We start from the raw sequence: 26,343 nt of genomic DNA on the forward strand, positions 1-26,343 counted from the left end.
AGTCAAATCCGAGACCTGTTGAGCTTTGAATGTAACGCAAAGCCAACAAGTCACAAGGGATACTAGTGTTTTTTTTTTTTTGGTTGAAAAAAAAATGGTATTGCATTCAACCAAAGAGAACATTACATGAGAATAACATAGGTCAATATGAAGAGCAGTTGACAAGGCTGGCAAGGCTCAGCCTAGGAAGAAAATAATGCAGTTGTTTGCTGGCTTTGCCATGTAACCAAAGAAAACACAAGTCTTAGACTCGCAACCCTCTTGTCTTTTCCCATGCAATGTTAGCTTTGATGAATCTGTATACATCTATAATTAATCCAAAAATAACACACTAACTTATTGTATATGTAGCTGTGATTAAAAAAACAAAAAACAAAAGAACAAAAGATTTAACTGATCTGAGTCACAAAACTTCCAAAAAGATAAAAAAAATTTATAAAACAAGTCTTCAATGTGAGACCACTTGACTCCCTGAATCATTAGAATTTCGTTCAATTTTAGCTGCCTTCCTCTTTTGATAATGAGCATCTGATGATGATGACAACCTGAGAAAACCAATTGAATGTTAGATATTGCAAACAGAAACAAGTTTTAGGAGAAAATGAAAATTGGTGGAGAATTTGTAGCATACCCCAAGTGCAAATAAGTGTCTGGTTCATAACTCGAAACGGCTTTTGAGCTCTCTAATGGATGATCGGATGCAGGGACAATTTGCCAATTTGGCTTGTGGGTTTGCCGCATCTCCTCAAGCTATGTACATATCATAAATTTAATTAGTGAGAGGTTCAGATTTTGGTATAAATCTTATACATCTGGATGAAGTTTAATGCTCACCTGTTTGCGTAGATTCTCATTTTCCTCCATAGCCCTTTGTTCCTGAGAATAACGCCATTTATACATAAATTAAAAACATTACGAAAAGCTTATCTAGAAAGGGAAAAATCTGGTCCATTATATTAATTAATTTCTTCTTCGTCGGTGGCTCATGTTAGTATAAGCCGCGGGTGTATCAGTGACTTAAATGGAGGTTTTCTAGTAGTGTATAACAAAGATGGTGAGTTTATTACCAGTAATCTGGAGCTCTTTAGCGTCTCCAAAAGTATTTCCTCCTGCAATAGTATAAAGAGTCATGAGCAAAGGCCTAAGAAACCAAATACTTCAAAATGTCTTTCGAATATATATATATACATGCATCACCTTCTTTTGCTTCACAAATAAGACCCCTTCACGTAGTTGTTCCTCCAGTTGCTGCAGCTCTTTATAACTCAAGCCGTGCAACTCCTTACCCATCATCCGCCTGCACAAGTAGAAATAACAGAAGCTAAGAATTTAATGAAAGGAAAAGAAAATGTTAAACATATTACTCAAAATTCACTCAACCAGATATCCGCAACCAGCAGAATGACTTACATGCATGCCAAGCGAAGTGTTGCAATCTCATTCTGCAGTCCATTTACATCACGGTTCGGCTCCACTTTTCTTTTCTGGACAAAGTTCGGCTCCTGTTTGTTGAACATGAGATTGTCAGAAACTCCTATTCATAAAGAAGCAGGGCTAACATGCAATTTCCTTATATAGCTCTTTTAGCTTCTATGTTAGGAAAATTGTTATGTTGTCATGAATATTGGTTAGATACCACTTGTTTACAAGTCAAGGTCTATTTTCATTGAGCTATAACCCGTTAGCATAATATATTTGTATTTTTTTTTTTAAACGTATTTGAATTTAGAAATATATATGCCGTACCTTTGTTGCAGGTTCACTTGAGCGTTCTTGTGGGTAACCTATTACGCCACCCTTCTTGTATCTTAAAAGAGTGTGTGGCATGCTACATAAATAGAAGAAGAGGTAAGTTTTAATTTTTTTTTTTTAAAAAAAATATATATATATATATATATTACTTTAATACAAATTTATAAATAAACCCAATCATAGACATGTATTTATAAAAAAACCCAAGCACTATTTAAACATAGAAACACACCCAAAATCAACCACAAAGTCAACTTTTTGGGTGTGTTTATAAATGGGTTTTGAGTGTGTGTAATGATGGGTTTTGGGTGTGTTTATATGTTTCAATAGTGCTTGGGTTTTTTTATAATTTCAACCCCCATTTTGGGTGTTTTAGTGAAACTCCCTTAATTTAATGCTATTAATTAATATACAAATTAATTAATAATGTCACCTATAAAATTTAGTGACAACTAAAAAAAATGTAATTGGGCCATTGGCCCATTGTTAGCTTAGGGTTGTAAGTTGTGAGGTTTGTAAATTGTATATGAACATAGTAATTTATTTACGTACACGATTTCTATTTGTCCACAAACTCTTTGACCAAATCGTCTTCTACTAGAATAGGGTTTCTACTCTTGGTGACTTACCAATTTCAGTAAATTTCGTCCTTTTTCGTTATCCTTCATCCTCCAAAACAAATCTTTTTCCAATTTCAGTAGAAACTTTCCAATTTTCCAATTTGTGTGTGCGTTTGAAAACTTTTTCGAATTACCAAAACTTCTTTTTGTGGAGTTTCGGTTGAATTAGACAAAAACAATTTTTAGGAATCGAGAGTACTTTGTTACGAATTGGTCCAGAAAATTTCAGGTTTAAGAGTAATCAAATTTGAAATTAAAGGTTTTAACAAGACCACTTTGTAGCACTTAAAGAGGCGGCTAGGACCTATGGTTCTTGATTTGATAATAATAAAAAATTGAAATTACTTGACTCCTAATCATCATCCCCATGAATACATAAAAAAAATAAAAAGGATTCACAGCGAAGATTGAAAAGAAAGAAAAGGAAAAAACTCAAAGGCGTTTAGGTTTGACTAGCGTCATAAACGTGATTATAATCAGAGTAACAAAAACAGAAAAGGGAAAAAGCAAAAAAAAAGTAAAAAAAAAAGCTAATGAACAAACCTGGTGCTTGAGAATTCATAAAGCCTTCCGGTGCTGGCGAAAACAATGACAGCAACCTCTGCATCACAAAGAACTGACAATTCTTTGGCCTTCTTGAGCAACCCGTTACGGCGTTTCGTGAAGGTGACTTGCCTGCTATTCACGTTTTCAATCTTCTTAATCTCAATCCTTCCTCTCCCCATAGTTTTTCTGGTGTCTGCGTTGTTTTCTGTATTCATTGAGACAGAGAAAATAGAGAAACTCAAAGTAATAGAATAATAGAGAGAACAAAAGTGTATCTGTGGCTATATCATGCAATTACTAGGTTACTTATATAAATAGGGATTCGGTAAAGTCTCAGGAAGGAAAGTTAAACAGAATTAGGATATGGTTATTTGGTAAATGGAATCCTAAAGGTGGCAAACGTCCAAAAAAGGCATGCATTATCCTTGCCAGAGAAGAAATTAATTCTTTCTTTCTTTTTTTCGTTCTTTTTTCTCCTTTAACTTGGGGAGTAAGTCATATTGTTATTGCTACTTCCGGAATGTTTCCCGAGAAGTGTTTCGAGATATAATGGAATTTGTTGCACGGATATCCTTTCCCTTTTATGAGATAATATTGGACGCATATCAATTACAATATTATGTGATTATCAAAAACAATTATATTATTTGTTTTTTTTTCTTTTGGCATGGGTCACACGCTTACATATGTAGAAAAAATTTTAAATACATAGATTATCATGATGATAAATCGTCAATCTGTTTCTTGTTTAGCTGATTGTTTACATAGATGAGCTTTGAAATGGGGTTAAAAATCGATAGTTCGAAACATAAGAACATTGTGTGTGGGCTCAAAATTGGTTGCATCGGAATAAGTTACATACGGCGGAGCCACTCCTAGACCTGGAGTGGCCCTGGCCCCCCCATATTTTTATCACTCATCTATTATATTATATATAATATATAGAATTTGTAATAAATAATTTATAATTTAAGTTAAAATTTCCTCTAAAACAAATTAGACATTACTCAATTAAAAATATTTAGCTCTAAACATGTAAGCATTGAATACTTAGGTGTTTTATATACTTGTATTTTCTCCTTCGCCCCCTAATTTTACAATTCTAGCTCCGTATGTTTAAAATTTTCTTGATGCGGCACTATGGGTTTAGTCGGTATGGTGTTATGGGTTTAGCCAAGAATTAGTCGGTATGACACTATGAGTTTAGCCGGTATGACACTATGGCTCTCTTCAGGTTGCCTGAGAAGATGTGGAGCGATGGTCCTGCTTCTTAGTTTGTTTGTCTAGTAATTTTCATGAACTCTTTAGGAGTTTGTTGCCATTTGTTAGTTTTATTTCTTTTTAGTTTTCGGCTTTTGATATAGACTGATAGTTTCTGTCGGTTCACGGCAGATTTATATTTTAGGTTTGAGTAGCCGTGCTTTTTTTGTTAGATCAAGAATTTTAATCAGTTTGTAGATTGTGCGTGATCTCTGCAAATCAATTCAACTTGTTGTTGTGTTTAGTCATTGGAGAAGATTTATAAATCTTTGGCATCATAGTGGCTTTGTACTTGTTTTTATTCGTCTTATCAATAAAGTACTCTCTAGATCTCTCTCTCTCTCTCTCTCTCTCTCTCTATATATATATATATATATATATATAAAATAAAAATTATCTTCATCATGTTACAAGAGAAAACCTAAATACTCTTTGAGAAAACTCTAAGGAAAAAGGTCTCAGTCGCTGCCCCCTTTGGGGTAGGTGGCTTCCCTCCCTACCACCTTCTCCTCTCCTTCCCTCCCTTTCCTCAGGATCTTCTTTGTTAGTTTGTTTTGCGATGTAGAAGTAGCCACCATGAAATGTTGGCTCAAGTTGTCAACCTTCGACATATAGTTTGGAGCTACAAAGAAGGGGAGAAGTTGGATTACGTTGGGAGAGTTTAGTCAGTGCGACACTATGGGTTTAGCTGGTATGCTGCTATGGCTCTCTTCAGGTTGCCTAGGAGGATGTGGAGTCGTGGTCTTACTTCTTATTTTTTTTAGTCTAATACATTTCAAGAACTCTTTAGGAGTTTGTTGTGATTTGTTTTTTATTTAGGATGTTTTATATATTTGTAGTTTTCGGCTTTAGATACGGATTTTTCGTTTATACCGACCGTTGCTTTGAACATATTGAATATATAAATTCAACATGTTGTTGTGTTTGGTCACTAAGCACATATTACTTTGTACTTTTGTTTGTTCATCAATAAGAACTATCGTTTCTTATAAAAATAAATAAAAATTCTTTGTACTTTTTATATATATGCAACTTGATTTTAAATACTGCAATTTTGGGTTTCAAATTCTAATCAGCCCCTTGTTAGTACTGTTTCATAAACAAAAGACATGTCTAAACGGAAAAAAAACTTTAGTGTGATTGTCATACTACAACATGATTTAACTCACCTACATGTTATATATGTACAATATTTCTTTTTTACTTCACATGTTATAATATGAATAAATTGGTCACATCACATATGACGTTATAAAGTCCTAGATTTGATTCTCCACTTCCCTAATATCGCTTGTATTAAAAAAATACAAAAAAAACGGACTGTGATGCCGGTTCATGTGGACTAGGTTTACTCCAATGTGCCTCTGCCCTTTTTCGGATGGGAGTGCGGGGAGGAACCCAAAAAACACACTGTCATAAATAAACCACAAGAAATACCTCAGTTTGGTCCTACTTCTAGTTCGTTTTGAAACCTAAAGTTTCGTTCTATTTATAAACAGTAATAAATTTCCGTCAAGCTTTATTTTACATACTAGTTGTTTTCAAGCACAATCGCCTCTAAAGCAATTTAGCATTTGTATCTTGCTAATTTGTTGCATATCCTTTTTTATAAGATAATATTGGACACATATCAAATACAGTGTGATTATCAAAAACAATTATATAATGTGTTTTTTTTTTCCACCACGAGGTCACATACACATATGTAGAAAAAATTTCTAACGCAAATAAAATTGATTATCATGAAAATAATCAAATCGTAAATCTATTTTATAAGTTTATTTTGTTTCTACATTGATGATCTTTGAAATGGGCCTAAAAATCAATAATTCGTAATATAAAAGCATTTTATGGGGTGGGGCAGAAATATTAGTTTTGTATTAAGTTATGTTGCAGGGTTCGCTATGAATTATATTCCAATCATCCAAACTACGGTTTCAAATTTGAGTGGTTTTGTGTGTGTGTGTAGAGATACCTAAAAAATAAACAATTTGGATTATTAAAATACAATGTATAGTGTGCACTAAAAGAGTGTCCTTCAAATAAGGTTATTTAAGAACTGAATTTTACTTCGCTGCAGTTTCTTTCCATCAAGGGACACCTTTGAGGGTCCACCATGAAATTCAAACCTTCTATTCAAGTCTTCAATTATGTGATGGTAGGAATTCTTTTGCTTCAATGGGGCTGAAAAATTCCATTGATCTACATCGGGTTAGGAGGAATTGAATTAAGGAAGAGTATGATTGAGGGGAGTTGGAATTCAGATTCCTTTTAAAGTTGTTTATTAAACCCTTGAGAAAAAAGGCCCAAGTAAGTCATCCTTGTTATAATGCTCCGCCTATAAATGAGCCTAAACCTGAGTCTCCTCCTACGTCCCCTACTCAATCCGATTTCTTAGCAAGTGAATTGGCTGCAGCCCATGCATATGGTTTAGATAATCAGTTAAAAGTCCTTAAAAAGGTTGAAAAATTTAAAATTGATTGGAAAGCCTTAGATAAACATCTGCATGATCCCATTAACCAGCCTAGAAGGGATATTTATCACCAACTAGTCCCTGATGCATGTAAAAGACAAGAAATATTTGCTGAATGGAAACAATATATGAGATCTGAGAAAAAAGAAATGTTTTATCTTGATTTTATAGAAAGCCGTTACAGTCCTACTGAGTTAAAAACTATAACCAAAGAAAAATGGATAAAATTAGATCAGTCTGAGGTAATATCTAGTCACCCCCCTGCAGAAACAATTAAAATTAAACATGGATCTAGGAATGTCATTGCGAGCCCATTTAAGTTAACAGATCCAAATGATGAGCCCAATAAACGTCTCATAGAACAAAATAACTATACAAATCAAAGTCTTATTATTATAGGAAAACAGCTAGATAAAATTGAAACTAAGATTGATAAGTCCTTACCTATTGAGCCTACCATTAGGTCTACAGAAAAGCCCCTAGTCCAATTCCAAGATTTACAACCTAGGTTTGCTCTTAAGACTTCCTCTACAGCTGATAAAATAGAAGAAATGCTTAAGCAGTTAAAAGCTGAACAACCTGAAAAATCCGGAGTTAAAGTTATAGGGTCATCCGCCCTTGTAGAAACACACAAACCGAGTCCAATCAAATACAGAATCTGTTGAGTCTAGTAATATCTCTAAAATTGAGAATGCGTTCAAAAACCTAGAATTAGAATCTGAGCTAAAAGTCAAGAAATTAACTAATCCTACTAGCCTAACCAGAAATTGGTATCCTAAGCCTACACCACCTGACATTCAATTTGAAGAAAGAAATAATCTAAGTCAATTTTCTGTTTCTCCTGATAAATTGTATGAATGGAATATAGATGGCCTGTCTGAGCTCGAAATCATGAATAAATTAACCCACATGTCTATGGTCGCTAATAGTTATAGTACTAATCATCATTTAAGACAATCTGAAATAATTCCCCTATTAGAAACTGGTTTTACAGGAACCCTGAGATCTTGGTGGGATAAGCATTTAACGGATGAGTCCCGAAATAATATTATACATGCAGTAAAATTAAACGCTGAAGGTCTGCCTTTGTTTGATGAAAATATAGGACAAGGTATAGAAGACAGTGTTAATACTTTGCTTTATACGATAATTGAACATTTTATAGGTACCCCGAGTCATACACAGTCTAGAATACATGATCAACTGAGTAATTTGAGATGTCCGCAATTAAGTGATTTTAGGTGGTATAAAGATGTTTTTATTTCCCGTGTAATGCTGAGAGAAGATAGTAATCAAGCTTTTTGGAAAGAAAAGTTTATAAATGGATTGCCTAATTTGTTTGCTCATAAAATTAGAACTGTTTTAAGTAATGAATTAGGTCATATAGATTATGATAGCTCTGACTTATGGTAATATAATCAGTATTAATTAATCAAGAAGGTATGAAAATGTGTATTGACATGAAAATAAATAAACAAATACAGTCTGAAAGGAAATCTGCAAGATATGAGTTAGGAAGTTTTTGTGAACAATATGGTTTGTATACTCCTCCTTCTAGAAAACATAAGCTTAAGTCTCCTAGTCATCTGCGTAAAAAACGTCATTATAAGCGTAAAAGACATTTTACTGAATCTAATGATGAGTTTTATAAGAAAAAGTCCCGCTTTAAGAAAAGATGGTCAGATAAGCCTAAAAGAAAGAGTAAAAGTAGAAACTTTAAGAAAAGAACCGACATGAGTAAAGTTAAATGTTTTAAATGTCAAAAGTTTGGTCATTATGCTAATAAGTGTAAAGTGAAAGATACTATTAAACAGTTACAGATCACGGATGCAGATAAAGACAAATTAATTAAAGTCCTGGAATTAAAAGATTCTGAGTCTGAAGATGTAACTATGGTTAGTAATTCTGAGTCTGTTTATGAGTCTTCTGAATCCTACATGAGTTCACCTAATATTCAATTAGGATGTAAAGATAAGTGTTGTAATACCCTTAAGTCTATTTCTGTGTTAACCAAACAGGAAGAACAAGAAGAATTGTTATTAGATCTGATTAGTAAAATAGAACACCCTGAGTTGAAATCTGATTATTTAAAGAAATTAAGAAAAATTATAGGCCATACGAATACAGCCCAACCTTCTTCTGTTATAAGTCTAAATTCTACATTAGAAAGGTTTAATAAGAAAAAAGATGTTACTTTGCATGATCTACACTCTGAGGTAAAAGCCGTAAAAAAGGAAATAATTGAATTACGACAATTAAGTCACAAACTACAAGCTGAGAATTATGATATCCGACAAGGTTTGAATTCGTTATTAGAAAAAGATTTGGTTAGGTCTGACAGTCAGCCATGTAGCCCTACCCATTCTGAAGAAAATGAGAAAACAGATCACAATATTAGTCTAATTAATCATATTCCTTTTAGAAAATGGTATTCTAAAATTACTATAATTATTAAAGATTTTGAGCTTGATACTATTGCTTTGTTTGATTCTGGTGCTGATTTGAACTGCATAAAAGAAGGATTGATTCCTACTAAATATTATACAAAATCAACTGAATCTTTGAGTACTGCTTCTGGTAAAATGCTACACTTGAATTATGAGATTCCTAAAGCCCATATCTGCCAAAATAAAGTGTGTTTTAAGACTTCGTTTGTTTTAGTCAAAAATATAACTGATAAAGTAATCTTAGGTTTACCTTTTATAAGTCTTTTATATCCTTTACAAGTTGAATTTGATGGAGTTGTTGCCTGTCCTTTAGGTGAAAGAGTTAAGTTTGAATTTCTTACTCGATCTGAATTACATGAGTTAAAAACTGCACAAAAGAGTATTGCATCTATAGCAACATCTATGATTCTTGATAAAACTAATCAGATTAAACACTTACAGGAAGAAGTTAAAAATAAGCGAATTGAATCTCAGTTAAGATCACCTGCAATGCAAAAACAGATTAAAGATTTTGAACAGAAATTGATTGCTGATGTATGTTCTGATTTACCTACTGCTTTTTGGCATAGAAAGAATCATATTGTAAGTTTGCCCTATATACAAAATTTTTCTGAGAAAAATATACCTACTAAAGCTCGTCCTATTCAAATGAATCCTGAAATGTTAGAATTTTGTAAAAATGAAATAAATGATTTATTACAGAAAAAGATAATACGACGAAGCAAGTCTCCCTGGTCTTGTTCTGCTTTTTATGTACAAAAGAATGCAGAGTTAGAACGAGGATCTCCTCGATTAGTTATCAATTATAAAGCCTCTTAATACTGTTCTTGAATGGATAAGATACCCTATACCTAATAAGAGAGATTTAATTAATCGCCTGAGTAAAGCTATTATATTTTCTAAGTTTGATTTAAAGAGTGGATTTTGGCAAATACAAATTACTGAGTCTGATAGATATAAAACTGCTTTTGTTACTCCCTTTGGTCATTATGAGTGGAATGTTATGCCTTTTGGTTTGAAGAATGCTCCTAGTGAATTTCAGAATATAATGAATGAAATTTTTAATTCTTATAGCCAATTTGCCATTGTTTATATTGATGATGTTCTTATATTTTCTGAGTCTATTGAGCAGCATTGGAAACATTTATATAAATTCTTGCATGTCATAAAAGCAAATGGATTGGTTGTTTCTGCTAAGAAGATTAAGTTGTTCCAATTGCATGTTAGATTTCTTGGTTTTAATATAAGTCAATCACAAATACAGCCTATAGATAGATCCATACAATTTGCAGATAAATTTCCTGATCAAATTATAGATAAGAATCAATTACAGAGATTTTTAGGATCACTCAATTATATTTCTGATTTTTATAAGAATCTGAGGAAACAGTGTAAGCCCCTGTTTGATAGATTACAAACTAATCCTCCTCCTTGGTCTTCTATTCATACTGAGCTTGTTAAACAGATTAAAAGTCATGTTAAGACACTCCCTTGTCTTGGCATTCCTACTACAAGTTCTTTTAAAATTGTTGAGACTGATGCTTCTGATATAGGATATGGCGGTATTCTTAAACAGAAACTTACTCCTACTTCTTCTGAGCAAATTGTCCGATTCTATTCTGGTACTTGGTCTAAGTCGCAGTATAATTACAGTACTATTAAAAAAGAAATACTAGCTATTGTATTATGCATTACTAAATTCCAAGATGATTTATTAAATCAAAAATTTCTTGTTCGTGTTGATTGCAAATCTGCTAAACATGTTCTTGAAAAAGATGTTCAAAACATTGCATCAAAACAGATTTTTGCACGATGGCAAGCACTTTTGAGCATATTTGATTTTACTATTGAATTTATTAAAGGCAGTGAGAATTCTATTCCTGATTTTCTTACCCGAGAGTTTTTACAGGACAATTATGGCAGGCAGAAAAATGAAAGAAAAAGATAAGAATAAAGAACAGTACGCTCTGAGCCCCCAAGTACCCAGAATTCTTCCTGCAACCTTGAGTCATTATCCTGTTAAACATGAGTCTGCATCTTCTTCTTCTCCTAAACTTGAGCCTGCATCTATTACACCCTATCCTGGTATGTCCCCTATTCCTCTAGCTAATAAATTCAACCCTTTAGGATCTACCCTGAGGCTGTAAGACCCAATTACCAGTCTGTACTTACATCCAGCCATGATCCTTACATTTTACCCCCACATGCAAGCCCTCTGTCTTCCTCTACATTTAGACCTAAGACTTCTCCTTATGTTTCTAAATGCACTACTAATTTATTTGTTCTTGAGCCCCATATCTCTGCATCTGTGAGTCCTGCTGCAATTGCTTTTAACCATTTTCCTCCTGGTTTTCATTTCCTTCCTCATAGTCCTTACAAGTCTTTAAAATTTTACAGAGAGATCCTTCATGAAACAAAATCTGTAGATATTAAGCCTATACGAGATAAAGTTGATCCCCAAAAAATAATTTATCATTCCTTGTACATTTATCAAGTCCTGAGTCAAAAGAGTTGGGGTCCTCACCCCTATGAGTTACGAACCCTTCCTTCCAAACTTCAATACAATTATGCAGATTATGTTGAGTCCTTCTATTATATTTTCCTACACCAAACCCCTGAGTTTTCACATTCTTGGTTTATAAATTTTGATAATAAATTTAAAAATGATCAGCTTCCCTACTGGTTTCTTCACTGGTGGGATACTCATGGTCCTGTCTCTCAAATTATCCTTCTGCAATCAGAGCTTATTACTACATTCTCTGCTCGAATTAAGCTTCCTGAACGTGATCTATTTTTTCCTACACCCTTGTTATTTTTCACCCGTTACAAGATCCCCTGGATTATGAAATGGAACTATCATGCAGATTGGGAGAAGATATTCTTTTCCCGACATTTTTCTGTTAAATGGTGGGATCGTTTTGAAGTCCACCGTGTATCTGAATATTTCTACAGAGATTTCCCGGCACTACCTCCTAAGCCTGAGCCTAAGCCGCCTAAGCCTTCTTCTTCCCAGTCTTCCCAAATTTCTACTGAAGGAAAAACTAAAGTTGAGCTGAAAGATCTAGCTAGACAGTTACTTTTGCAAGCTGAAGAAATGCAGGATGATGATGAAGACAATGAATCTGAGTCCTCTTCCAGCTGTCACCTCGACCTTCGAGCCCTAGTCCTGATCGCCCGATGAGATGGTCCGACTATCCCCATGGTCAAGACCCCACCTGAAGCCTATTCGCCTATGATCCGAATTCAGATGAGTGTTCACCATGCGGACAAAACGAAAGTTGAATCATTGAAAGCATCTGAGTAAAAGTGAAAGCACCTGAGTTAAAGCGAAAGCATCTGCGTGAAAGCATCCGAGTAAAAGTGAAAGCACCTGAGTTAAAGTGAAAGCATTTGAGTTAAAGTAAAGGCATCTGAGTTAAAGTCACTTGTAATTATTGTACTAGAGTTTGTTTACTTGAGTTACTTTATTTTCCTAGAGTTATGTTTTCTTTATAAGGAGGCTTCGGCCTCATTTGTAATCAGAATGTAAAATTTAGTTTTCTTAGTTTCAAATTGTTCTCTCAGAAACATTGCTCTGAAGAACAACTGAGTTGATGCATAACTAGGAAGCTATCTTTTGTAAGCATTCTCACTGAGCCTATGTCAATAAAAGTTTTTTGAATATTTTCAAAGTACATATTATGTTCATAAATTCATTACATTTAATTCATACCATTATTTTTATACATTCATTATTTGTTTATTCTTTGATTAAATTTTTGCATAAACTGCGATTATTCTTATACGTTTGCTTCCTTACTGTCTATTCTAATCCTTCTCGGTTCTAGACCCCTTTTGGTATCGAGTCCTGAAATGTTAGAATTTTGTAAAAATGAAATAAATGATTTATTACAGAAAAAGATAATACGACGAAGCAAGTCTCCCTGGTCTTGTTCTGCTTTTTATGTACAAAAGAATGCAGAGTTAGAACGAGGATCTCCTCGATTAGTTATCAATTATAAACCTCTTAATACTGTTCTTGAATGGATAAGATACCCTATACCTAATAAGAGAGATTTAATTAATCGCCTGAGTAAAGCTATTATATTTTCTAAGTTTGATTTAAAGAGTGGATTTTGGCAAATACAAATTACTGAGTCCTGATAGATATAAAACTGCTTTTGTTACTCCCTTTGGTCATTATGAGTGGAATGTTATGCCTTTTGGTTTGAAGAATGCTCCTAGTGAATTTCAGAATATAATGAATGAAATTTTTAATTCTTATAGCCAATTTGCCATTGTTTATATTGATGATGTTCTTATATTTTCTGAGTCTATTGAGCAGCATTGGAAACATTTATATAAATTCTTGCATGTCATAAAAGCAAATGGATTGGTCGTTTCTGCTAAGAAGATTAAGTTGTTCCAATTGCATGTTAGATTTCTTGGTTTTAATATAAGTCAATCACAAATACAGCCTATAGATAGATCCATACAATTTGCAGATAAATTTCCTGATCAAATTATAGATAAGAATCAATTACAGAGATTTTTAGGATCACTCAATTATATTTCTGATTTTTATAAGAATCTGAGGAAACAGTGTAAGCCCCTGTTTGATAGATTACAAACTAATCCTCCTCCTTGGTCTTCTATTCATACTGAGCTTGTTAAACAGATTAAAAGTCATGTTAAGACACTCCCTTGTCTTGGCATTCCTACTACAAGTTCTTTTAAAATTGTTGAGACTGATGCTTCTGATATAGGATATGGCGGTATTCTTAAACAGAAACTTACTCCTACTTCTTCTGAGCAAATTGTCCGATTCTATTCTGGTACTTGGTCTAAGTCGCAGTATAATTACAGTACTATTAAAAAAGAAATACTAGCTATTGTATTATGCATTACTAAATTCCAAGATGATTTATTAAATCAAAAATTTCTTGTTCGTGTTGATTGCAAATCTGCTAAACATGTTCTTGAAAAAGATGTTCAAAACATTGCATCAAAACAGATTTTTGCACGATGGCAAGCACTTTTGAGCATATTTGATTTTACTATTGAATTTATTAAAGGCAGTGAGAATTCTATTCCTGATTTTCTTACCCGAGAGTTTTTACAGGACAATTATGGCAGGCAGAAAAATGAAAGAAAAAGATAAGAATAAAGAACAGTACGCTAAAAAATGAGTGTAAGTGGATAAAATAGGAGTGAGGAAATCATTGCCCAAATATATATATATATATATATATATATGTGGAATCAAAGTAGGAATGGTATTATTGATTCCTTATAAGTTGTTTACTAAGGGTATGTGTACATATCAATAATGGGTATGGAAAGAAAAGGAATGATTTCCATTCCTGATTCCCCCCGCATTTACTTGCAATCGGGAAAGAAAAAAAGTGTGTGCCCCATCTCAAAATTCGTAATCGCATCCCCTCAAAACTAGAAATCAGATCAGTTAAGAGGGGGTAGTTGATCAGATTCTCATTCCTTTTTTCCCTTACTACCTTCCGAAAATACTCTTACCACTTTACAATAATTCCAAAACACCAAATCACCGTTGGAAAAAGCAAAAAATTTCCCTTTTCACTGGGGTTGCTAACCTCTACTTGTCTTGTTATGCTCCTTATCACTGTGTCATATTTGTTTCTTTTTTTCTATTATATCACTTATATTATTATATATTAGGTTTTTCATCACTCGTCATATAGTATCATATATTATGTATTAGTTGTAAAATAAAGTTTTGTCAATTTGCTTTTTTACTAGTTACTTAGGTGAAAATTATATATTTATATGTGCAGAGCATTTTAGTAATCAAATTAGTTTAGGTTATGATTCATGAGAATTAGTAAACATTGACAATGAGAATCAACTCCATTCCTGTGTTGATTCAATATGGTTGGTAAATAACTTAATGGGAATGATTCTTCTCATACAGATTCATTATTTCCCCGATTTCTAAATTCTCTGATTCCTCACTTCCTACATTCCTGGTGATTAAATAGCCCCTAAATTCTCATGATTTGGAATTAAAACTAGCCTGGTTACTAAACTGCACTTGTTCTAAATAAAATATTAGGTTAAAGTGGATGAAAATTTTGAAAATTTAAAATTTGTGTGAGGATATAATAGACGAAAAATTTGAATTCCTGATGGGGGCTAGTCCTCTAGAGTCCAATTTCTCCAAAATCATATGAGTTGAATTTATGATTTTGTGTAAGGCCTACTTGGTTTTCTATTTCTTTATGTGAAGTTAACACATGAGTAATCAAGAAACCCTAGCTCTCTCTCTCTCTCTCTCTCTCTCTCTCTCTCTCTCTCTCTCTCTCTCTCTCTCTCTCTCTCTCTCTCTTTGTGAGTCTTAAAGGAAAACTCCATAGAAGGGGGAGGAGGAAGAAGCGTCACTGCCTCTCCTCCCCCTACTCTCTTCTCATCTTTTCCTTTTAGGTTAGTGAATAAGTCCACGGGGGTGTTTTGAAAAAAAAGCCCATTGTGGTGGTTTCTTTTGAGCCATGTTGTTAGATTGAAGTTCCTCATCAGCCATTTTAGTTTATGTCCTCAATTAAATCCTGCTCCCAAAACTCACTCCCTAACGTTGCTCATGTTCTTTAAATTTGATTCTACATCGTCTTTGATGGAGATTGTTGCAAATCACCCAATTGTTCTTTGGCAAAGTTGTTGTTTTTGTTTATTTGTTCGATCTTATGCGCAGGTAGATCGCTGAAAATTATATTTTCCCCAAATTTGTTATGAATGCGGTGGTGGGTGTGACCGCAACAAAGCTTCTTCAGGTGGTGGTGTTAGGGTTTGTCTAGGCTCATTGGTTGCTTTAGGGTTATGTTGGGTTTGTGGGCTTTGTTTGGCTTATGGTTAATTGTGGTGATGTGGGCTAGTAGTTTTAGTGTGGCTTTTGTCTGCGTTAATTTTGTTTTTAGCATGTTAGTTTGTTATGCTATTGGGATTTGTATTTTAGATGTCTTGTTGATGTCTTTGATTGTACTGTTGAAGTTTATCTCATGAAGTTTCTATTTGATTAAAAAAAAACACACACACACACATGAGTAATCCATAATGGGAATTCAACTTCTTATTTTGATTCCCATTACGAATTAGTAAACATGGCTAAAAATAGTGTTGTCCTGCTAGTGTATGAATGGCTTTCCATTCGACTATAATTTAGTCTGTTGTTTGAAAAAAAAAAACTTTATAAGGCAACTTTACCACAATTAGTAGCAAATCAGAGGGAAGAACAAGGAAAAAATAAATATTGAATTTGTTCTCTCAGAAACAAGAAACTATTGACTGTATTAATATATCCCATCCTAGCGAATCCCTAAAATTTAGAGGAAAAAAAAATCCCCAAAATGTTGATGCCCACAATACACAATTTTATACGGAAGAATTGAATATAATTTTAAAATTTTAAAACCCAAACGCCAAACGCAAGTTTAACGCACAATTTTTTATGCCCACAATACACAAGTTCAACGCTTCCCCTTCTAAGAGATCTCGTCCGTGGGCTGAGATCCACGGTCGTGAATTCGGACGGTCGAGATCAAGCTTAAGTCAGCAAATCCACGTGTGGCCCTACCTATTTGAATTTGAAAAAAAGAAACGTTAGGATTTCGTAGCCTCAGGTTCGGAGCCGTGCCTACATTGAGCCCAAAAGCCAAGAACCCAAGAACACATGCCATTGTTGCCTCCTTCTAGACTGTAGACTCTCTCTCTCTCTCTCTTTCTCTCTCAATCTGTATCGGCCACCACCAACCCCACCTCTCTTTCTCTCTCTTCTGGATTGTGGGGTTTTCGCGTTTCGGAGGAGGACCCAGATAAAGAAGCAAGTATGTTATTGAATTTTCTCTGTTCTTCTCTCTGGGTCTGTGTCATTCTATGTTGTTTATTTATAAAGATTTTTCGTGGGTTTTCTATGGGATGTAATGTAGTTTCATTCTCTAAATTTTCAGGAAACAATGGAGGACAGTGCAAGGACTGGGTTGCATGATTTTACTAGGGCTTCAAGAAAAGCCGAAGAAGCAGGTTGGTTGGTTCATTAAGTCATTTCCATTTTTATTTTAGAGTATGTCTGTTTGCTTTCTCAGAATGTCATAGGAAAAAGAAAAAGAATTAAAATTTGGAATAGGGTGTGGCTATGTCGGAATCCAAGATTTGAACAAATATTGTTAACTAATAGAAGTTGTGTTGTATTTGGCTCAGTTGAATTGTGGGATTATTTTCTTGGTTCGAAAATTACAGAGAAATCTGAGATTTATGAATCTTTTCCCTGCATTTTTTCTGAAAACAAACAAGGGCACAGTTGTTGACTTTTCAGGAATCGTTAAATCATTCAAATTTTAATTTCTGAATTTTGGCAGCTTGGAGGCGATTCCAAGCTGTTGAATGGCTTGAAACCTTGGTGGGTCCTCTTGGCATACCAAAACAACCATCGGAGAGAGAGTTCATTTCTTGCTTGAGAAATGGTCTGATCCTATGCAATGCCATCAACAAGATTCAACCAGGAGCGGTGCCCAAGGTATTACATTTGTATCTCAGATTACAATATTTTGATTCCCTCTCTTTGGTTGATAAGAAGTGAACAAAGAAAAGAAACTGATATACTGAATTTTATTGCTGATTTATTTTTGAACTGTAAAAATTGGCATATGTTCTTGTATAAAAAGACACACATGTATAAGCTCCTAAGCTTCTATTTATGTCAGTTTCTTACTACTTATTTATCATCATTATTATTTTAAGGTTGTGGAGAGCCAAATGCCTTTGCAACCATTAAGTCGGGAATCTCAAGCATTGCCTGCATATCAGTATTTTGAAAATGTTCGTAACTTTCTAGTCGCTGTGGAAGAGTTGAAGCTACCTGCTTTTGAAGCTTCTGACCTCGAAAGGGTAGATCATCTGCTCACATATATATGCATAAATGTATATGTCAATCCTACTTGCATTTTCACATTGTATTCCATGTTTTATTGTCTCAGGATGCATTGGAGGCAGGGTCGGCAGCCAAGGTTGTTGATTGCGTTTTAGCCCTTAAATCCTATGAGTGGAAGCAGATGAGCAATGGGAATAGCTTTAATAAAAATGTTAAATCTCCCTTAGTTATGATTTCTGCCAATATGCATTCAAGGGCCTCGGCTGTGGTCCCATCAGACTCTTGCAGGCAATTGGATATGTCTGCTGCATGTGAGATACAACCACCTGTTGAGGGTGACAATCAAAAACTTCAAGGTATAAGGTTTCTCTTCCTTCAGAATTTTTGTCCATTTCTAAGATACTTAAAATGATAACCTAACATAATAGTGATATTTTTTATGATCGCGAATGAGGAAATATTGATATTTTATGAGAAATATTTCACATCAAAAAAATAAAATACAATTAATCTGCGAGCTCGTTGGTTGATACAGCAGCATATGTAGTAAGATTTCATAAGAAACCCTAGACTCTTAGGTACATTATTGGTGCTATAATAGTTTTCCCTGGATTGTAGACTAGTATATATTTAACATCACAATGATAATTGTATTTTCCTCTAAGCCAAGTGTAGCATTATAGTAAAATCAACTGTATATGTCATGCTTACTTCTAGATTTTAAGGATTAATGATAAAGTATCAGAACTGGATATATAACCTCACAAAAGTAATGTGTAATCAATCACATGTGACTTCATTTATTGATGTAACCGCATGTACAGTAAGATTTAGGGTTTAGGGTTCTTATTGAATGATATAAAACAGCTCACTTTTTTTTCCTATCTGTTAGTATATTTGAAAATACTTCCTCTAGAAATGCCATCACTCTTATATGGAATCCACATCTTATTATATGGTTATTTGTGATGCTCTTCAGTTTCTCTCCCTAACTTTTACTTTTCTGTTATTTCTTGTGATGTAGTGGACTGCATAGAATCTGTTATCAAGTTACTTGTTGACTCTATGGTTGACATAAAGGAAAACATTGATGACAAACTTCTTGCTTCCTACCATAATGGGGATGTGGTAATGATCTCTCCTTTTTTTAATAATCTTCCAACAGAGAGAATGTTACTCTGATTCAGCCAATAAATACTGGAATATGGATCAGATGTGAAGTCAATTTTCATCTCTATTAACCAATTTCTTCTTTGCAGGATACAATTTGCCTCCTTCAAAGGATCATGACAAGTTGTTCAGAGCAACATCTTCAGAAGAAGTCTCCTGAGGTTAGTTTGATTTGAGTGTTACAATATTTTAATTTTATATTTTCTTGGTTGAAAAATTCCCCAGCAAGCCACTTTGTGTTTTAGCTTTTCAAGTATGATTATGTTTTATTCTCTGAAGCAATATTAGACAGAAGTTTCTTAATAATAATACATTTAGGACGAAAATTTGTGATAAAATTGCAATCTAGGAGGTATTTCGGTGAAATTTTTTAATCCAAAGAAATGGTGCATTTTTTTGGGGGTTTAACAATATGTCCCATCATATGAATTTTTTCCTTCTGCACTCCCTAAGTATACATAAATATATACATAGTTATTTGAAATGGTTGAGTTTATGTTTCATTTGGAACATCACACCTCATCTCCCTTCACCTAACCTCACTCCTTTATATTCTTGTCTTTTTGTGTATAAACAGTTGAATTCTATGTCAAAAGAACCCTTGAAAGAAAGAAGCAGCTCACCTGCCCATTCAACATCTATGCCTCTAGAGGATTTATCTGCTCTTGAAAACTCCAGAGTATGTCTACCTTGTATAGATGCACCCTTTATGTAACCAATTCACATAGAAAATTGTGCTATAAGATTACGTCAGCATGTTCTAAAATTGTTTGTTTTATATGCAATATTAGTTTTCCAGTGACTTTTAATGAAATATTTACTGTTTTCTTGATTGTAACCCCATCTTTCGTGGCATTAGTGAATGGAGAATAATACTAGTTATATCTACTCCTTGTAACCCTTATTTTCTTTTTTGTTTTTCTCGTCCTTGAATCTATAGATTTCTTATTCATTCCTTCAATATTTAGAAATATAATTCCGAACTTCTTCATATGGTTAAAACCATTTATTTAGGATTCTGTATTGCTTGTAATTTGGTAACATTTATTTTATGTTCAGAGTAACCTGCTCTCTGAAAATCAGATTATTCCAATGTTGTTGGATATTGTCCATTTCACAGTTCTCTTGTGTTTATTAGTCCTAATTTCCTATTCTGAATTTCATCATTGACAACTATACTTGAACAAAAAGTATTGTGCGTTATAATCTTACCTTTATTTCATAGGCAAGGTATATATTCATGGATATCAATATGCACACAGATATCCTACATAGCTGAAAAAGTCTGAATGTATATAAACAATTTTCTCTTATGGTATTGGATGCTGCACTACTGGATTCTGAAGTGTATTTATCTTTATCTTTTCAATAGTGCTGCAAAGCTTGTTTGAAAAATGGTAACTGCAACCACAGACTACTATTCCAAACACAAGAGAAAGAACTTGTGGTACGTATTTAGTTCGTTTTCTGTCCTTTATGTGTATTATCTTTTCAGTATAAAGTTAGGTTCAGAATACAAAACTAATTTTGACAATCGATAGCCATTTTGTTTATCTTTTTTAAGGGTTCGAGACAAAGTTTGATTTGCATGCACTTCATGTTGGTTCTCTGAGGAACATTTGTTTTCTTTTTCTTTTTGTTAAGGTCATATCTTATAGCAGAAGTCATATATAATACCATAATGGTTATGGACAAGCTCCTGGTTGGACAAATAAATTTCGATTTAGGTCAAAATGCAATTAGTTAATGACATAGTTTTCTAAAGGGATAATAAGACGGCAGTAGGACTCTTGAATATATCCAGCATTAAAATGGTAATGGTATTCATTTGGCAGGATCTCAAGGCTTTGTGGTCAAGTGCAAAAAAGGACTTTGAAGACTTACAGACCCAGCTACAGAGAGATATAAAACACTTGGGTATGTCCATCTTCAGAGGCTTTTTACCTTCTCCTTCCATTTTCTAGTCAGAATGGACAGTTTTCAAGTATTTAATCTGCAAAAACAAGTCATCATTCATTTTAGTATCTTATGATTCAACTGTAAATGTGATCTTATATATCTGTTGAGATCTTATTTCTTTCAATTTTCATCTAGCTTAATCTTCTAAATTTCCTTACATCAATCTTCATCTTGTACAGTTATATATATAAAAAGTATAATTTATAGTTTTGGAATGTATATAGCCATTTTTTTCAAGCAACATCATAGTCATAATAATTAAATGATCTTTACAAGTGCTCTGTTCTTTTAAAGTAGATGGAAATTATGATAGAAAAATGTCTTAGATCTGTGCATTTTTACATGCACATAAATTTCTTGAAAGTTAATTGTGTATACGCTCTTTGTGGGTTCAGGGACTCAGGTACAGGAACTGTCCACTGCCGCTCTTGGGTATCACAGGGTGGTGAGAGAGAATCAAAAACTATACAACATGGTTCAGGATTTGAAAGGTTGGTACTTTTAAATGTTTGCTTTGCTATAATATTTCTAGTTTTGACAGCTATCAAAAATTAGTTATCTAGCTATCCAACCTTGGTTGAAATTTGTCAGGTAATATTCGAGTATACTGCCGGATTAGGCCTTCCTTCAGTTCTGAATCCAAAAATGTGATCAAATTTATTGGAGAGGATGGTTCAGTTGTGATCTTGGACCCTGCAAAGCCCCAAAAAGATGGAAGGAAAGATTTTCAATTCAACCGAGTGTTTGGTCCAACTTCTAGCCAAGGTAGTATTACATCACACTACTTTTTATGGATTTCGATATCAGTCAGTTTCTTTCTGACTAGATTATACCTTCATTTTTCAGATGAGGTTTTCAAGGACACTCAACCACTCATTAGGTCTGTGATGGATGGCTATAATGTTTGCATTTTTGCTTATGGTCAAACTGGATCCGGAAAAACACATACTATGGTAAGATACAAGCCATAGATTTCAGTTGATAAATCTTTTGCAATTTTTAGGCTAACAATTTGTGGCTTTCATCTGCGTGCTAGCATTGTACCATAATACCAGATTTTTGACACATTAGATTTGTGCATGTGCACACTCTGATCAAGGTTCTTTAATCTGAAATGAAGTGTTTATATTTTTACAGAGTGGTCCATCAGGTGGGTCAACTAGGGATATGGGGATTAATTATCTAGCTCTCAACGATTTGTTCCAGATGTCAAATAGAAGGAAGGATATCATACATTATGACATTCATGTCCAAATGGTTGAAATATACAACGAACAAGTACGAGACCTCCTTGCAGAAGATTCGTCCACTGTCAAATATCCTTTAATATTGGCTATGTTATGATTATTTTTAAGCAAAACATTTGAATTCACATCCAAATGTTGTTTCCTTAACAATTCACAAATTAGAGATTCGAAGCTGCCCTACTGATAATGGCTTGAGTATTCCAGATGCTACAATGCATTCAGTGAATTCTACCACTGATGTCCTCAACCTCATGAAATTTGGTGAGATGAATCGTATGGTCAGTTCTACTGCAATCAATAACCGCAGTAGCCGTTCCCATAGGTCAGTTTTTGGTGCTCAGTTGTGAATTGTTTCTCTTACAATAAAAACCTTACCTTTCTTATTTCATTGCTTATGATACCATTTCTTAAAACTACTGAGCATAAATTAAAATAAAAACAGCAATAAGCAAGATATCGGTTATTTTGTGCCCACTGATAGTTGTTGGTGTGCGTCTGCAGTGTCCTGACAATCCATGTGCATGGAAAAGATACTTCCGGAGGCACTCTCCGCAGTTGCCTTCATTTGGTTGACCTAGCAGGAAGTGAAAGAGTGGACAAATCTGAAGTTACAGGTGATAGGCTCAAAGAGGCACAGTATATCAACAAATCTCTTTCTTGTTTAGGAGATGTTATCACAGCCTTGGCTCAGAAGAACTCTCACATCCCTTACAGAAACAGCAAACTCACACTTCTGCTGCAAGGCGCCTTAGGTTGTAATTTCTTGAATTTCCAGCATCTATCTCTATTATTTGTCTTCTTATATTGGTTTCCGAAAAGGAGTGAACTCTTTGCGTGAATTTGAAATGATACCAGAATATGATTGGTGAAATGGAAAAATTTGAGAAGCTTGTTCCCTGAGGAGTTGACCAATTAGATTGAGATATTATGCATATGCTGTGGACTCACCCAACTTTCTCTTTCGATTTATCCTTCAGGTGGACATGCTAAAACTTTAATGCTTGCTCATGTGAGTCCAGAAGAAGATTCTTTCAATGAAACAATCAGTACCTTGAAGTTTGCTCAGAGGGTTTCGACTGTTGAACTTGGTGCTGCTCGTTCAAACAAGGAGAGTGGTGAGGTTATGCAACTCAAAGAACAGGTATTTTATTAATTTGGTTTTTGCTGCCCATAGTTTTTTAATATTTCGTTGTACTTTCTATCCTTGGGACTGATTAGTTGTTTGATCTAAAGTCATCCTGAAACTTGTGTTGTGCACTAACAGTCTTCATAGTTGTTTATGCACTAACACGTGATGTGTTTCAAAATCTTCAGATTGAGAATCTTAAAAAGGCATTAGCAAACAAGGAAGTTCAGGGCATGCAGTTTAATAAAACAAGTGAGAAACCAAGAACAATGACTGAGAGAACTCCTCAACGTCTTAGAAGATTAAGCATTGAAAATTGCAGCACTGTGAAGACTGAGAAAGCAATAAACCTTGAAGACAGAAAGGGATCAAAAACCCCGTCTCTATCAACTCGTTCGAGAAGATTGAGCTTGGAAGATCCAAGGTCTGTTAAGAAGGATAATCTGCAAATATCACATGACATGGGGAAATTCCTGGCATCTGAAACAGTACCAATGGAGAATTGTGGTCAACTTCAAGAGACAGAAGCAGTCACTAAGCCTTTTGGCCATTTCAGAAATGAGAATACCACATTGGAAGTGTGGTGTCCCAAAACTCCTCGAAGTCCAACAAGGATTCCCTATCAGAAGCGAGTTGTAGAAACAGATAGTAAAACACAAGTTTCTTCTCTTCAGCCACCACCAACAACGCCTGAACCACGTCCCAGGGCTCCTCGAAGTCCAACAAGCTGTGCCTATCAGAAGCGAGTATTTGAAACACAGAGTATAACCCAATGTCCTCCTCTTCAGCGACCAGTGACACCTGAACCTCAGCCGAAGGCTCCTCGAAGCCCAAGGATGGCTAGCTATCAGAAGGGAGGGTTAAAAACAGATAGCAAGATCCCTCCTGTTCAGATACCGACAACACCTGGTCCTGAACCACCAATGCGTTCCAGAAATGAGGTACAGATTGCTATGCAAAGTAAGCTCCCTCTTCCTGCGGATTACCTGACACCTAATTTGGCAAGTAGCATCAGTGGGAAAGGATCTCAGATAAGGAGATCCCTGCGGACAATTGGAAAACTGATTAATGGCTCGGAAAAGAGGTGGGTGAAACTCATAATTTGAAGTACTTTTTCTGTTTCAATACATGTAATGTGTATGTTATTTTGGAATGTATGTTATATTGCTACAATGTCTCTCACATCATATATTCATATTGAATGTTATTCATATTTACTACTGCTGCCATTTTTTACTAAACTTACGATGAAATACTGCAGGAATCAGCAAAGTTTGGTGGACACACATTCAACTGTTAAATGCTCAGGCGATATCAATGAAGGGAAATCACCAGTTACAAATAATGCAAGAACTCAGAGGAGGCAATCACTAACTGGCATTCCATCATCAGGGTCTGACAGACGATCCTCTCTGGGAGGGAATACAGTTGACACTGGTACATACAAGCTTCATTACATTATAGAACTTCTCACCACTTACAGCTTTCATATTCATCGATGTTTTGACTTTCTTATGGTGTTTGCCTTTTGAAGGTGTAAAGGACAATAGAAATGCCAAAACACCTCCTCCAGTTCGCTCGTCAACGAAAAATAACAAGCGGTGGCTCTAGATCATTTGATGTGCTGAAATTGCAGTGGTGGTGCTTTAACTCGAAGCATACTGATGTGCTGAAATTTGAAGTGGCTATAGATCATTTGATGCAAAGTGAAAACTGCAGTGGTGGTGCTTTGACTCAAAGCATACTGATGTGCTAAAATTTGAATTGGTAACAGATAGCATTATGAGAATGCCCTCGAGTAAAAGATAGGCTAACATGATTGTAACTGATCTGCTTGTCTTCAGATCACAGTTTTGTTTAGCTAAAATGTTTCATATCGTCAATGATCCTCATTCATTGTAATTGTAATTGTAATGCCTAGTTTGGATCCATATTGTGAATTTCTGTTAATAAAAGTAGTTTATCTTCCAAAGTTGTTACTAGTGGTGGGTATAAAAACCGTCAAACTGGAAAACCGAATCCAAACCAAAAAAAAAAAAGGAAGGAGGGAAAACTGAGTTGACTGAAAAAAGTCAAATCCAGACCAAAACCGAACTGGAACCGGACCGGACTGATTATTTTAAGCCCACTTTCCTATACCTTTAGCCTTCAATGAATAAAGCCCAACTTCATATAAAATAAAATCTTAAAGCACAACAATACTTAGCCAATAGCCCAAACCCAATTAATAACCCTACTTTCCTCCCACTCTAACCGTCTCCCACTTGACAATATGAAACGTTTTAGCCAAACAAAACGGTGATCTGAAGACGAGTAGATCGGTTACAATCACGTTAGCCTCGTTCAAGGACATTCTCATATATCTTTCGTTCCCAAGAGTTGCTCTTGCCGAATATCTGGCATGTGTTGTTGAATTGTCACTAGGTCTGCTACTCATCCCCGCTCAAGTGGCTAGTTTAAGCTTCTAAGTAGAAGTTTTCAGTTTCTTCTTTCACTAATCTTTTAGTCTTTGAGTTGCCTGCTGGTTTTCTCTCTTGGTGTCCAAACAGTAAGTCCTAGAGTCCAAACAGTAAGTCCCAAGTGAGGCATGAGCGGTTGCGGCATGAGCGGAAGGCGAGAGAATCATTAGGTTTCTTGTAGAGTAAAGGGTCAGTATAGAAGTCCTTGTTTATCTTCTTCTTCACTAGTTCAAACCCAGAAACTTGAGTCAAAATGAGTCGCTTATTTAGAACAAACTCTTGTAATTCAAGCAGCTCTAGAGCCAGTATTAGTCGTCTCCCAGAGATAGTTAATGAAGAACAATTAGAATATGAGTCAAATAATGAATTAGATTATAAAGATTGGAATATATCTAGAGTCCCTAGTCAGGAC

At 34.6% G+C, this 26,343-nt stretch overlaps 2 protein-coding genes across 3 annotated transcripts; one reads left to right on the forward strand and one right to left on the reverse strand.

The window, feature by feature from the left end:
• Positions 1 to 207: 207 nt before the first annotated feature.
• Positions 208 to 3,264, reverse strand: LOC103342407 (agamous-like MADS-box protein AGL18). The gene is made up of 8 exons (XM_008246029.3): positions 2,916 to 3,264; positions 1,747 to 1,828; positions 1,411 to 1,502; positions 1,198 to 1,297; positions 1,068 to 1,109; positions 835 to 876; positions 632 to 750; positions 208 to 545 (listed from the first exon to the last, which is right to left on the reverse strand). Exons 1-8 carry the CDS (start codon positions 3,131 to 3,133, stop codon positions 449 to 451), a joined length of 792 nt encoding a protein of 263 aa, XP_008244251.2. The 5' UTR covers positions 3,134 to 3,264; the 3' UTR covers positions 208 to 448.
• Positions 3,265 to 16,769: 13,505 nt separating this feature from the next.
• Positions 16,770 to 25,444, forward strand: LOC103342408 (P-loop nucleoside triphosphate hydrolases superfamily protein with CH (Calponin Homology) domain-containing protein). 2 transcript variants are annotated; one of them, XM_089043417.1, is made up of 20 exons: positions 16,770 to 16,927; positions 17,051 to 17,123; positions 17,459 to 17,616; positions 17,841 to 17,987; positions 18,077 to 18,326; positions 18,995 to 19,098; positions 19,230 to 19,301; positions 19,718 to 19,819; positions 20,513 to 20,587; positions 20,976 to 21,057; positions 21,495 to 21,590; positions 21,691 to 21,864; positions 21,946 to 22,052; positions 22,237 to 22,412; positions 22,501 to 22,668; positions 22,848 to 23,098; positions 23,324 to 23,487; positions 23,661 to 24,556; positions 24,734 to 24,909; positions 25,007 to 25,444. In XM_089043417.1, the coding sequence occupies exons 2-20, from the start codon at positions 17,057 to 17,059 to the stop codon at positions 25,081 to 25,083; spliced, it is 3,342 nt and encodes a 1,113-aa protein (XP_088899543.1). In that variant the 5' UTR covers positions 16,770 to 16,927; positions 17,051 to 17,056; the 3' UTR covers positions 25,084 to 25,444. The 2 variants fall into 2 exon arrangements, with proteins under 2 accessions (XP_088899543.1, XP_088899542.1); XM_089043416.1 differs by lacking the exon at positions 19,718 to 19,819 and having other exon boundaries at positions 16,794 to 16,927.
• Positions 25,445 to 26,343: the final 899 nt, after the last annotated feature.

The sequence above is a fragment of the Prunus mume genome, linkage group LG8 (genome assembly GCF_029339155.1).
Source record: "Prunus mume cultivar Tortuosa linkage group LG8, ASM2933915v1, whole genome shotgun sequence".
Classification (NCBI taxonomy): domain Eukaryota; kingdom Viridiplantae; phylum Streptophyta; class Magnoliopsida; order Rosales; family Rosaceae; genus Prunus; species Prunus mume.